Source organism: Prinia subflava, chromosome 1, assembly GCF_021018805.1.
Source record: "Prinia subflava isolate CZ2003 ecotype Zambia chromosome 1, Cam_Psub_1.2, whole genome shotgun sequence".
Lineage (NCBI taxonomy): Eukaryota > Metazoa > Chordata > Aves > Passeriformes > Cisticolidae > Prinia > Prinia subflava.
Window position 1 is genome coordinate 39,522,337 of NC_086247.1, and position 14,324 is coordinate 39,536,660.

Consider the following 14,324-nt stretch of genomic DNA (forward strand, 5'->3'; position numbering starts at 1 on the left):
GAGGTGTGAGGGCAGAGAGCATGGTACGGTGCACTGGGGAACAGAGGGAAGGTGGGCTCTGCCACAGTGCCCTTTGTGCTATGTCTGGGGTTACCACAATGTAAAACTCTCAGGTGTACAAGCACCCACACTGCTGAAGGCAGCAAACTCTGTGGAACTACAGATACAGGAAACAAGATTACACCCCATTCCAAGGCACTATTTTGGCTATTTCTGTAATAGTCACAAGCCTGTTCAGAGCCTTAGGCAGCACAGACAGCAAGATGGGCATTGTTTGGGATTTTATAATCTGTTACCAGTGGAGCCCTGAGCTCCACTGCCTAAAAATCCTTCTCTTCACTTAGCTTCTTCCTAGATATAAATCTGCATGCATATTTGCAGTATTTACCTCTTTGGTGCTTTTAAATGCTAGCTTTCTCTTCATTTGCATCATTCCAGAGAGATGCAGACTTCTCTGAGGTCCTGTACCCAAAATTCATCTCATTACCAAATTATTTCATTTTTCCTGAAAACCCTACAAGTTGCAATGCAGTGTTACTCACTGGAACAGCTCCACATTGACTTTCACAGATCAAATATATAATCAAGTCTTCTACAATTGCCCAAAACAGCAAGGACACTGTGCTATAGCTACTCAAATTTTGTCAGGTTGTGAATCAGCTGCTGAATGTCTTTAATTCTTTCCTGGATAGTTTTCACTGTTTCTCTAGTGAAAGATTGTTTTACCAATGTGAGCCACACTTTTGAAAGTTTTGTACATGCAAAGAAATAGTGCTTTCTCTGTAAATAACTGTGCAAACAAAGAGTGGAATTACAGTATATGACACTAAGCTCATGCCCTTTTTCCTGTCCATTACCACAGTTTTTCATCATCCCATCACAGTGACCAACCTGCAGGAAGACTTTTTATCACTGCAAGACCTTCTGTCACATTTTCTATGAAGGATGCAACATAAACAAGTGGATGGTGTTTAAAAAGGACTTGAAAACAGATTGGTCTCTAGGAAATTAAATCCTACCTGGACCAGCTCCATCATGGCTAATCAGAACTTTCTCCAAGTCTCCCAGTGAGACAGCCCTTATGCAGAAAATGTCCATCTGTGGAACCATACAAGGAAAATGATAAAGGTCATAAACACAGCTATTTCTTTGACTCTAACAGTATAGAAAATCTGGTTTTCACTATTTTTTTCTGTTATTTTTCTCCAAAATGAATGTAGTTGCTTTATATTCATTGTGGCCAAACAGTGAGAATCTTTTAAAACTTTCTAGGGTGAATAACACCTGAAAGTTACTCCACAGAGACAGCACTGATACCTTTGCCATGACACAATGATCGGTTTCAATTATTTAGTTGTGTCTATATCATATTTTCTAGCCCTATGTGCCTCACCAAGATTGGAAAACATACTTAATAATACAGATTTAGAAATTGATTCTAAAATTTGGAGTGATCCTGTGTTTCCTGTGATCAGAGTTTCCTGTTCAGGACAACAAAAATGTTATTGTCATCATTTTATCTTTATGTGCAACAAATAACCAAAATACTCAAATTCTAATATCTAAAGCTCTCAGTAAATTGTTGATCAAGCAGATAAAAATTATCCATATGATACAATTATGTAAGCAATTTTGAATAAGGAAAATGCTCAATGCTTGAATAAGCCCTGTAAATAAAAATATATTTACATTTCTTGATGAAACAGTTTTCTAGTCATATTTATTCTTATTTACCATAAACAGCATTGTTTTTACTTCACCTGTCCATGTTGAAACTTAATATTATTATTCTTAGATCTATGGAGCTTCCTTTTGCCAGTATCTCCTCTTGTCCCAATGATGTTGATATAAACATTTGACTCTGTTTCAGCACCAAGTTTAACACCTGTGTATACACGCACCTCATACACCAACACTACAAGAAGAAAAAACTTGAGGTTATCCTTTCAGTTTGCACAAGATTCTAAAGTTTCCTCATCAAAATTTTGCCTGAAAGCTCTACTGATTTTCAGGTTTGTAAGTAGCAACAGCTATTCATGAATTTGTCTTTTTTAGGTTACAATATTTTAATTCTCTTCACAAAAATATTAAAACACCAAGCTTAAGAAAACCACACTATTCTGAGCATTGCTATGCATTGCTGATTCACAAAGTCTTTCTTTGCAATTTATCTGGAGACCACCCAGCTATATCTGAGGTAACAACTACTTTTCACTAACAAAGCATTTTCAACCTCCAGATTTAGACAAAACAATTATCTGGGTTGTTAACCTTCATTTCTTGTTAAAAGAGGAAAAACATTCACAAATCCAAGGGGTTTTAGATTTTCACCCCACATACAAAGGTGCAAGCAGATGAACAACTCCCACATCTATAAAAAACGAACAGTCATCTTGCTTTTGAAAGTTTCTACATCTATCATTAGTGAATGATAGAACATCCAAAACCAACTCTCAGTTAAAATATATTTACAACTTTTTAATGTCTCTCCTTATAGTCTAGACCAAAATCTTACATACAAAAAAATATATACATATTAAAAGACTTCTGCCGAATAATTTAGAATTACTGTATTAAGATGTTCTATGCCACAGTAATATATTTTTTATAAAATTATCCAGATGTGCAAATTTATTTTTAAAAATTCATTGCAGTGATCATATACTATTATGTTTCCTTTCTGTTCTTCTCTCTGGGACTTTAAAAAAAATTATTCCTGTTTACATTTTAAGGGCAATTTTTCCATGCAGTGTTTCTATTCTAATCACAGCTGGCCATTTCTGCTGCTACGTAGTAGATCACAGGGAAGATTACTGTTTCATTTATGTGTCATTTTAACAGTTCTTGGGAGTGAAGAATGGTAATAGAAGTCCTAACAAACACAATTATTTCCTTTTCAGAAGGAACAAAGATGTAAACAGAATATAATAAAGTGCTTGAAACTGGACAATACAAAAAGTAGTTAAAATACTGATACCCTTAAACCACAAAAGAGCTACTAGAAATCTGACATTTCCGTAAATTTTTTATTCACTGTTTCCCAAGTCAGCTTTTAAAACTCAAACATCATGTTGTCCACCATCACTGAAAAACAGCTGCTCCTGATTCCCAGAGAAGCTAAACAAGTAGTAAAATAATACTGCAAATACTTGAGGGAGAAAAATAGCCCCACATGTATTAAAAGATAGAAGAAATGTTGATGGATAGACTTTATGCTTAACCAAATTAGGGTATTTAATTTAATCTGTGTAAAATTATCTTAAAACTGTGTCTCCATCTCTTTATCACTACTACAACTGGGACTCTAAGTAGGAGTAGTGTCTCTTGACCAATTTTATTATTTTCTGTAATTCCAAGCATTCATTGCAGCTCTTACATCCATGCATTACTGCACCAACACTGCCCATGGCATATAATTGATCTCAATAACACACACACATCTTCAAAATTTTGGCAGAGCCTTATAAAAATTAGTTTCAAGGTTTTTAGCATTAAAATTCATGCTAAAACTAATTGTAGATATGAATAGCAAGCAGCAAAGATAAATTGACCTGATAATCAGCATAATTGAGCTATATATCCAAATTACATTTTATATCATAACTGGTAATATAATCATAGCTGGCCAAAGGGCAGAGGATAAGGGGTAGTAGCAAACTGTGATAGAAAACATGCAGCAAAGCAAAGAGCCACACTGACCATGAAGGGGCAAAACCTTTAGGAGAGAGGTTGTATTTCCAAAAAAAAGGGCTAAAAAATTATAATAATCTGTGACCAGGAATTTTAAAAACAGGGCTGTACTACCCATGAAGCAAGATGCTGCAGGTAGTAAAAGAAGGAACATATTGACATGAAGTCTCCTCCACACTTTTACGCTCTTACTTACATTCTTAGTTTTGAAAATGTAAAATATCTGTGGGAGGAAAGGAAAGGGTATAGGCTGTTTATGTTATGTTTCTATGTTTACATGGAAAGACTGGTATCTGTATTACTTACAACCACAAGTAATTACCAAAAATAAAAATTTTCAGTAACTATAAGCACAATTCAAAGCATATTCGGGGCTTTTTTTTAAGAAACTGTTTAACAATAAAAGGTTACAAAACCAAAATACCAACAAGTCTCTTTCACAAAAAGAGAACAAGAGGTAATTATAACACAACACAAAGACATTAACAGATAAATAAATTACAGTAGGTTTTGTAGCACTGCACATCTCTGTGGTAACCAGAGAGATGATAATGATCTAATCATTAAATAGAGCTTTCTTTTGCTACCAGCCTAAATAAATCAGTCTGAAGTAGACAGCATGCACATCTTGAAATGTAAAAAAATGGAAAATATTTTCCATAGTTTCTTGTGTCTATACATCCCTCACCATCTGTAACATGTTGGGTCTGGCATTTATTTAAGCTACACAATATGCATTATTTATACAGGAACATTCTTAACAAAAAAGACCAGTTTGTGCTCTAAATTTTTCTATACATATAGGCTATTACAATACAGGCTATTATATTAGGATAATAAAATGAATGTTTATATCCCTTAACTAGAGTATGTGTGCATTATACTCTATGCATTTCATAGAAATTTCATAGGAATCACACAAAAAATGAAGCAAGAAAAATGTTGTCCGAAGCACACATGCCTAATTAGAATATGGCCACTGTGGTGAAACACCTACACATTCAAATAAACATTCACTAAATAGATTGTGGACAAATTTAATTCTTTCCTGTTCAAATGGAAACCTAGGCACAGACCAGCCTGAGATGATTCGAATTTTTCAGATTTTATCAAGCAGTTCCTTTAAATTGCAGAACATGTACAAAAGGTGCTACTGCTAATGGCTCCTGAGCTAAAGATTGCTCAAAACTAAGAACAAGAGCAGCGGTGCCATCCTGTAACAGATAAAACAAGGTACACTAATTGTTTGATGGGACAATACAACCAAATCTGGAGAACAAACCTACCCATTGAACGTACTGCTGAGAAAAAAAGACTCACCCTAAGTGACATTTTTCCAATGGAGTTTTCTGTATATTGTTCACAAAACACATTTTGTTGTGTAGACAGTAAAGTAAAATGATCCTAGATAATGTGTTCAGCCTCTGAGACTGTGGTTTCAATTTTTTTGGTTAACCAACCTATTCTAAGGCCCCTGCTGCAGGCCCATATGCAACAGAGACCTCCTTCACTGCAGGAAGAAAAAGCCATCCCAAAACTCTGCAAATGAAAACTGTATGGTCTGATCCCCTATTCTGTAGCAGTAATTACATTTTATTATATGCTGATTCAGTGAAACTACACCAGCTGTAAACTGGGGCAACAAAACCATCAGAGAGAGGTAAACCCATAGGCAAAAACATACAAACAAACAAACAAACAAACAAAATTGTTGAAAATTATTTCATAAAACCAGCCACTCAACAGAAGTCAGGAAACAGTGCTTCAGCATTGAGAGGGACCTGTGAGACTCACATCTAGGCATCTGTCCAAAGTGGAGCACATCAAAGTAATAGAAAAGAATGTCTTGGAAAACACCGTAACTTTGATAAAGGATATAAGAGGATTAATTAATACAGAATAACAGGGGGAAAAAATCTCAGCTAGCACTCAGTAAAAAAGAAAATGACCTTTCAGAAAATAAGTGATTGAAATCTTCAAATTGCTCACAGGGTAACCTTAGATAAGCTCTAGAAACCAAAAAGAAAAATCTACAACATGGGTGCGTGGATGAAACAGATGAGAAAGGGAACTAAAGTGTTTTCAGACAGAGGTGAGGAGTTTCTAAAATGCAGACTTTAAAGCAGTATAACTGTGCTAAAAAATGACAGTATCAAATATATAAAAATTACTGTAGAGTCACAGGAGCAGTCAAGTGTACTAGTACCAAATTTCTAGTTGCTCAGTCTGTAAAAATGCTATCTCTTGAGATACTATCATGAGGCTTCAAGAGTTCTTTAAATCTCGACTCCAGCTTCTGGCATCTATTGATAACATAAAAAATGAACTACCTTGGACAAAAGAGATAGAGAAAGGAAGTTTTCCTGGTTATGAAGAAGAGGTAAACCTAAGGGCATATTAAGGGCAATAGAACACGAGTTAGAGAACCCTTTTTTCCAGATTTCCCATTCTGGGTACCTGAATCAGGGTTTCCAATACAGAAAACTGATATATTCCTGAGCCTTCACCAATGACAAGAGATAGTTTGGTCCCAGTTTTGCAGGCGAAGTATATAATTATCAATTCCTTTTGAAGAAGTAATATAGAGAACTCAATGACTTATGACACTTGCCTTTGGAAAATATAAACAGTGAACACCTCCAGTTGCTTTGCACTAAAGACTAAGTTAATATTTTTATATGTTTTGGGGGAAGAAAACAAACCTAATAGAATTAAAGGATTTAGTGTTGAGAATATGAAAACGAAAGTTTTCATGGCAGAAACACTGGTCTCTTTCTGCTGACTTGGTACAAACTGCTGTCCCATTGTCAGCTGTTTTCAAAGTAATTCTACTAAAATACAGTCATTATTTGAGACTTCTAGCTAAGAGCAAATGAATTGAAGATCCACAGCTGCCTGTGCCTAATGACACTGGTTTTCTTACACCACTGAATCCCCTGATTGGTTCTATTTCCTTCTTTCTGGTGTGAAGCATGGAATGGTTTTAGAGCAAAGAACTACGTTCTTTTTGGATGAAACTACACCAGGTAATGCATTCCAGGAACAAAATGACAACCATCTTGACACAAACTGGCAGTCAGTCTGTGAGAACAGACAGGAACAAGCCTGAAGTAACTTCCCTCTAGACTCCCACAGAGAGGACATCAAACACTTAACTAAGTGGGATTTTAGCACTGAGTGCTTCACTGAGCAAATCCACTCCCACCAGGCTGCCAGGGTAAACAGACAAACAGGCCAAAGAGCACAAAACCTGGAGAGATGTTAAATGACACACAACATTAAAATTGTCCAACTGTTTCTCTTCCCTTTTTGCTGGCATATCAAGATCCCAGGACGGTATTGCACAGTATTGTTCCAGGTTCTGCCTTTTTTCCATGTGACATGCCCATTTCAATGAAATGGTCATTTTGGCTCAATCTGTCAACCAGCAAGGTTGAATCTCTGGTGCTATCTCTTGGTGTTTACTAGCTGGGTTTCACAGAGGGTGTTTGGTCATTTTGCCATGACAGAAGGGTAAAGATACAGGTTAGTGCAGTTTTAAAGCTAAAAGACAACAAATTCTTAATGGCTAATATTGGTTAAGAGGGACTATCTTCCTCAGAAATGGTGCATATATTAATTTAGAAGACACAAATACAAAAACAATATCATGTTAGAACACTTCAGTTAGAATTATAGTTCTCACTCTAATCACTTAATGCCCTCTAACATCCACTAGTACTATTTGGAGCAATAGTCTAAAAAATATATATTCTTCATGACATGCAACAAAATTAGCAGCTTTGAAAAAATACACTTGCTAATGAATTTTGCAATAAAGAAGCTTGACTATTTACTTATGTAGTTGGTGCCTCCTGAGTGATAAAACAGGGATAAAAATTTTGTAGAGATAACATTAGATGTGTTATTACTATTTGCTTCGGTCATCTTTTGCACTATTTCAGTCAGTGGCCACCTTCTAACCTTTCTGTGTTTGCCTGCACACTTCTCCAAGTGGAAAAGCATACTAAATCTTTGCAGCTGGAATTTTTTCTGCCTCAGTCTCAGTATTTGTCTTTTATCTCATCTCAGTACAGCTACTCCTTTGAATGTGTGAACAAGAACAGGACACATTTACCCATTTATATCCTCATTTGAAATTTATATTCACATAAACACAGCAGTAAGAAAATACAGTGTCTCTTGCATCAGATACCCCTCTAGAAGAAAGTTCAGCCATACCTGAAGACAACCCATGTAAGGATCTGTGATAAAGGTGTGCACATACACAAAGGAATACAGGCAAGGGGCAGTCCAGGTAACACCCTGCTCTGGCTTCTCCCAGGCCCATCACAGGAACCATCAGCCCATCTCCACCATCACAGGTGCACAAGGGCAGGTGGGAACCTTGGAGAAGGGGAACCCTCTTCCAGCCCCTGCAGGGCTGTTCCAGGAGTCTCAGTCTGGGCATGAAACCCACCACAATGAGACAATTTGGGGTATCCATCATACTTATGAGCTTTGATGCCCAAGGGTGTTGGGTGCAATATAGGGCAGAGGAGAGGAACATTTTGTGATTCCAGAGGACTTATAAGACATTTAGGAGAGGAACTAAAGGCAGGGAAACAGATGCATCTAGGTGACCTGGGGAGGAAGTGGTGTTAGAAAATAGATCACATCTGTTCTCTGCCCATGTCTTTGAGTGCAAGACCACTTGAGCAGCTGAGTGTTGGAGGGACCTTGAGAGTCCCACTCAGCAGCCAGAGACACCCTGAAGTGTGGGTATATTTAGGCACGAGACCTCCTGGGGTGGGCATGAGGGAAATGGCCTGTACCTGTACCTGGAGCAGGGCTGCAGCCTCAGGGGCTCACGTGTTCAGTTGCCAGCAACTGGAGAGACTGGGATCAAGGGGTAAGTGTGGATTAGAGTGTGTGAGCCCAGCTGTTGGATCTACCTTGTACACATCTGTACACATCTGTACACATACACAGTCCCACTGCTGGACATCCATCCTGCTCAGCCAGAGGAGGAAGTAGAATGAGACTGCTGGTGCTGTGTTTGTGCAACTGGTGTGCATGTCTGGATGATCTGTGCAGCTGGCCTTGGTGGGTGGCACATCCCTGTGCTCTCTGGGGCTGCTGACTGGGAACCTGCAGAGCCTGGCTGCTGGCTGGACCTGGGGCCATGCAGCTGTGGCAGCCTCACTGAGCCACATCTGGTCTGATTCCCCTCATACTACTGTCTTGTAAAGCTAAGGCAAAAGCATTTGAAGTCTTCTATCTTATTTCCACTGACTGATTTATTTTGAGATTTACCCAGCTCATGATTACTAATTTCCAATACGTATCATTTAGAAAATAGTTGAATAATTTTTATTTTGTGCATCACAATGTAACTAGGGGGTGAAACCATATCAAAAGAGCAACAAATGAAAAATCCAGTACCTGTAAAGTTTTGTAAACTAAATATATCTGAAACTTCTAGAAGGAAAAAAAGGCATAGACTGCATAGAATAATCACAGGAAAAACAAAACAAAACAAAACCAAAACAAAATAAAAACAAACAACAACCTGAAATCAAAAACAAACAAAAAGCCACCAAAAAAACCCCCAAAAAACAGGTTGGAGGAAACCTCCAGGGATCACCTGGTTCAAGAGCATGCTGAATTCAGGGACAACTTCAAAGACAGATCAGGTGAAGCTTTTTAGATCTCCAGGGCTGGAAAAGCAAAAGATAAGATGTAACAGGAAAAGAAAAAGGAGCCATGGACACAGAAGCCTTGGTGATGTAGAAAAAATAATAAAAGGGAAGACAAAGACAGATATGCATTGGAGGAAGAAGTAGCCTGAGTTAGGAAAGGAAGTTGTGACTGGTGTGGTGGAGCGATGGAGAAAGAACTGAAATCCATACTTGGAGTAGGAGACCAGATTAGTGTCAGTTTTTTGAAGTGGCTGAGGGACAGTCAGAAAAACTAAGAGAGGTTACCAAGGTGAGAATTTTGAATGGAAAAGAAGCAAGTTCAGAGAGGAAGATAAAGAAAAGCTAACAGATTCAGGAAATAAATTCAGATCTTAAGAAGAGAATGCTAGAAAAAATAAAGGCAAGTCAAAGGAGTCAAAAAACAGTTCCAAGGCTTTTGGTCCATATTGGTTGCACAGAAAACTTCAGCTGGGGAAAGGGAGAAAAAGAGTAAGGAAAAATTACCCTTTCTTCTACAAGGGAAGCTGAGCAAGGAGGTAAGTGTTTAAGAACAGCAATTACAAGATCAATGCCTTCAGTGCTTAGTTTACATTTCTTTGTTTTGTTTAAAATTCTCAGTACTTGAGTTTTATACTTAAGCAAATCTAGTATCACAAGAAGATAACAGATTAAATTGAAAGTACAGAATACAAACTCCTAAATCATATCAAATCCTCATTAAGTAATTACCAGGATGTAGTTTCTTCTGCTGGAGAAAGTGACTTGACGTGGTTTGCTCAGCGCTTGTAAGCAATTAACTTTTAAATGGGAAATGAAAATGGATAGTGTTTCATTTGCTTGTTCTTGAGAAAATAAATAGGAAATCCTTTGGCCTCCTTGCTGAGTTTGTATTGAAGTTCAATTTAAATGTTCCTAAAATCAATAACTAATTAGTAAAACTTAAACTTTTGAGAAATTTCCAAGTTCTTTTGGAAATATATATTTTCTTACATACTTGAGACATATTTTATTAAAGATAATGTTCCTGCAATACAAGGAAATATGCAGTTATACAGTGATTAAAGACTAAATAAATGTGCCATTTTAAAGATATTTCCAGCATTTGATAGAACTGACTTGATTTTTCATATACAAATATATGAATACAGTGCACTGACCAGAATATTAGTACTTTTCTGTGAAAGGGTTTTTTAGATTGCAGAATGTAGATTTGAATTATTGATGCTGAATTGATTGTTTGTACAACTTAATTGGCTTCTGCACTGTTTTTCTATTGCAGTAAATGACATATATGTCATCGTGAGTTGCCACTCACGATGGTACTGTGGTACATGTCAACAATCATAAAACTTGGTTCATCCTGATCAGTCCCATTTTCTGAAATCTCTTGTTGAAGTTAATAACTATTCTGAAAAAAAAAAAAAACAAACCACAAAACAAAGAAAGAAAGAAAAAAGAATAAAACAAATATGAGCTGGCTCATACGTGTTTTTCAGCATCTTCTGGCCTCTGCAATGAAACATTCACATAACAATCTTAATATCGTTTTCAGAGAATTATATTCTTTTGACCTAAAGGTTTCCACTTCTGTGATATTTTCTTCTGAAATTATTTGATTGTCACTAAAACGATAAAGATCTTTTTTATGTTGAATCCCAGACACCTTGCAAAATTCACTACATCAGTTTGAATCTAATTTGCTAAATGGCAGCCCCTATCTATGTAAGACCTATCCTTGTCAGACATTATTGGCCACCAGCTGCATTGTTGTCATTCTATTAATCTAAAGAGAATCTAATAAAAAAATCACACATAATAGTTATGCTGAGTCTCTATTCCTCTATAAAGACCAAGGACTTTTTAAATAATAACCTTATGGGATGGGCTATTTCCCACTTCACTTGAAAAGAACAAAGTGCATCAAAACTGTCATAAACTTTGAGGTTTCAAAGTGTCACCCTGCAGCTAACAATTTCTATGTGAATGGCTGTAACTCTAGCCTGATTTGAAAAACAGATGTGTGATGATTCCTAACATGGATTTCTTGTAAAGTATGTTTTATGCAGGACAAGAAAGCATGATCTCAAACTTGCTAAAAGGCACTGGATATCACACAACATTATATAACTTGATTTCCTGCCTGATGTCTTTCTGTAAAGAGAAGTATTTACCAGTGATGTATGGCCACTCTGAGAAATCAAACCTTTTATAGGGTAAGATACCATGGTCACCAACTATTATTCTGATTTTTGGAAGGAAAGGAGTGGGGTTAAAGGATCACTTCTCTCTCCTGAAGCTAGAAAGAATCTGGAAGGGATTGCTTCATGGTTGCACTGGCTTTTGGGCAGGCTGCCCTGGAGGGAACATGAAATACTGTTATATACTCACAGGATATGGCTAGAGAACACATGATCTAAAATACTGAGCACGTACATGGCAAAAGCTCCTCTGCAGGGTTTCTTACTGCCACTTCTCTCCACGTATCACCTTCATCCCTGTCTTCGGAAAGCCAGCTCTCTATGGGGAGGCAAATCTCTGCATCAGACAGAGGGATTACTCTTTCAAGTCTGACTTCCTCCAGGTACCAGCTGGGATCATTTCCAGTGTTGTCGTGGCCAATGCGAATTTTATATAGCTGCCCAAGATCTCTGAGATCAACCTGTAAAAAAAAATTTAAAAATAATCCAGATTTTAATAACAAATTACACTGTTGTCTTTAGCCATCCTTCTCATACTGGGCATGCAAAATAAATGTGTAGCTAACATAGCCAAGAGTAATTGAGTTTTGTTGGAAAACTAAGCCTTAATATACAATGAATCCCACAGACAAAGAGTAAAAGCATATGGAGTAGTCTGCAAGTGTAATTTTACTGACTTCAGTACCACATTATTTAAAGTGAGTAAAAGGCTTAAACAACACAGTCTGTTTCTAGACCTCCTCAAGGAATCTATTTTCCACTGTTATAATGAAAATCTCTATTTCTAGACAAATAACTTAACAAGCAGAAAGAAGTTCAGTCATTGCTACAGGAAATCATACAAGTCCATGCAGTTACCATCAGCAGAGCCCAATTAACTATTCCTACTACTTATCAGTCTGCTACTTTTCTCACTGACTCCTGTTTTTATGTGCACTGGTGTCAGGGTTAACTGTTTTTTTAAGTGCTGATGCCACACTGCAGCAAATTTAAACAGTAAAACATGACTGTCACATATTGCAGCCTTGAAATAAGAGCCACTATGTTTTGGGCCACAGAAGTATTTTGGGCAATTCTGATGGCAGAAATCTAAGCACAAAAGCAGGGTTAACCACTTTCAACCTTTTTAAAAAAACACTTTTTCATCAGCATTGTGTTTGAAAGGTCATGGGGAAAAAAGGTAATGGGGAAAAAAATCACCAAATAAAAAAGAACAAAGAAATAGTAGTTTTCTTTACTATTATAGTAATTTTGTACTATTTCACATCAAAACAAAAGGAAACAAACATCCCTGAGGCAAGCCTGGCATAGCTCAGTTTCATAGGGTGAGACATGATATGTATGCAGTAGTAAAAAGTCTGAACAGAGTCACGCCTATGACCATTGTAGTAGGTTTTGCAATATTAAAACAGTATGTTAAAGTAAGATGTGCCAGCTGAAGACACAATTATAGCATTAATGCAACCATATACCTTAAAGATATGCTGCTAATATTCACAGCAACAGATAAAAAGGAATGACTGAGGGAGCTGGGGTTGTTTAGCCTGGAGAAAAGGAGACTCAGAGGTGACCTTATCACTCTCTACAACTTCCTGAAAGGTGGCTGTAGTCAGGTGGGGGTTTGGTCTCTTTCTCCAGGCAACAATGACAGAACAAGAGGACACAGTCTCAAGCTGCACCAAGGAAAATATAGGCTGGATATTAGGAAAAAGTTTTTAAATGAAAGAGTGATAAAGTACTGGAATGGTCTGCCCAGGGAGGTGGTGGAGTCAACATCCCTGGATGTGTTTAAAAAAGGACTTGATGTGGCACGCAGTGCCATGGTTTAGTTGAGGTGTTAGGGTTGGGTTGGACTTGATGATCTTGAAGGTCTCTTCCAACCTAGCAATTCTGTGATTCTCTGAAAGCACTCTGAAACTAGATACAAATGCAGCCAGAACATAGGCTAAGTTGCAGTAATAAATGTCACCCAGCTTCGAAACAGAGACCTCTGCAATGGGCAAGAGATTGCTAAGGTTTCTTTGAAAATAAACATAAAAGTATATTAGAACTCTCAGCCTTTATTGCAAACTGAGTAGAGTATGGTATTGGTGAACAACAAAGGTGGTGCTTTCCTGAGATGTAGGTACTGGCTGCTCTTTGTGGTGAAGAAGTGTTAAGGGGCAATTTCATAAATAAAATGGTGATACCATGTGCCCTCACAGCCATGATTAAATTCTGGCCTAATGCCTGTTGAATGAGAAGCATCACAGATTATTGTATACAATAATCATTACCATGATTCTTGGTCAGCACCAAGAAAATCTATAAAAGAGCCCCTTTCAATTTCTGAAGCATCTAATCAGTCTCTTGGCTATGAAGCAAACTGAAACAATGATAAAGCAAATCTTGCATATCTATAGTGTGTATATATATACATATATATATATATATATATACACACAAGTTATAGTATATATCATATGAGTTGGCTCAAACAGGCTAAAATTTTTAAATTATATTGATTTATCATATTATGTTAAAGTGGATTTGTTGTTGTTGTTTCAGAAGGATGTCTAAGATGGGAGATATATTTCCATGTGAATTCCCATGAAAAGACCATGAACATTTCCTTCTGGTCCTTCTCCTCCTGCTGTGCTCCACCAGATCCATTTCCTTCTTGTGCTGGAGGCCCTAGAGCTGGATGCAGCACTCCAGGTGGGATCCCACAAGAGCAGAATAGAGGGACAGAATCACCTCCCCCAACCTGCCAGCC

At 37.2% G+C, this 14,324-nt stretch overlaps 1 protein-coding gene across 11 annotated transcripts in view; it reads right to left on the minus strand.

Moving 5' to 3' along the window:
- Positions 1-14,324, minus strand: part of RP1 (RP1 axonemal microtubule associated) — a 219,289-nt gene that overhangs the window by 87,232 nt on the left and 117,733 nt on the right. For all 11 annotated transcript variants that reach the window (XR_010079946.1, XM_063394047.1, XM_063394058.1 and 8 more), the window contains 3 exons: positions 11,805-12,030; positions 1,761-1,915; positions 1,020-1,098 (listed from right to left, as the gene is read on the minus strand). Coding sequence is in view for 10 of the 11 variants with exons in the window: in XM_063394047.1 (XP_063250117.1) it covers positions 1,020-1,098; positions 1,761-1,915; positions 11,805-12,030 (460 nt within the window). In the remaining variant the exon portion in view is untranslated. The remainder of the gene's footprint in view (positions 1-1,019; positions 1,099-1,760; positions 1,916-11,804; positions 12,031-14,324) is intronic.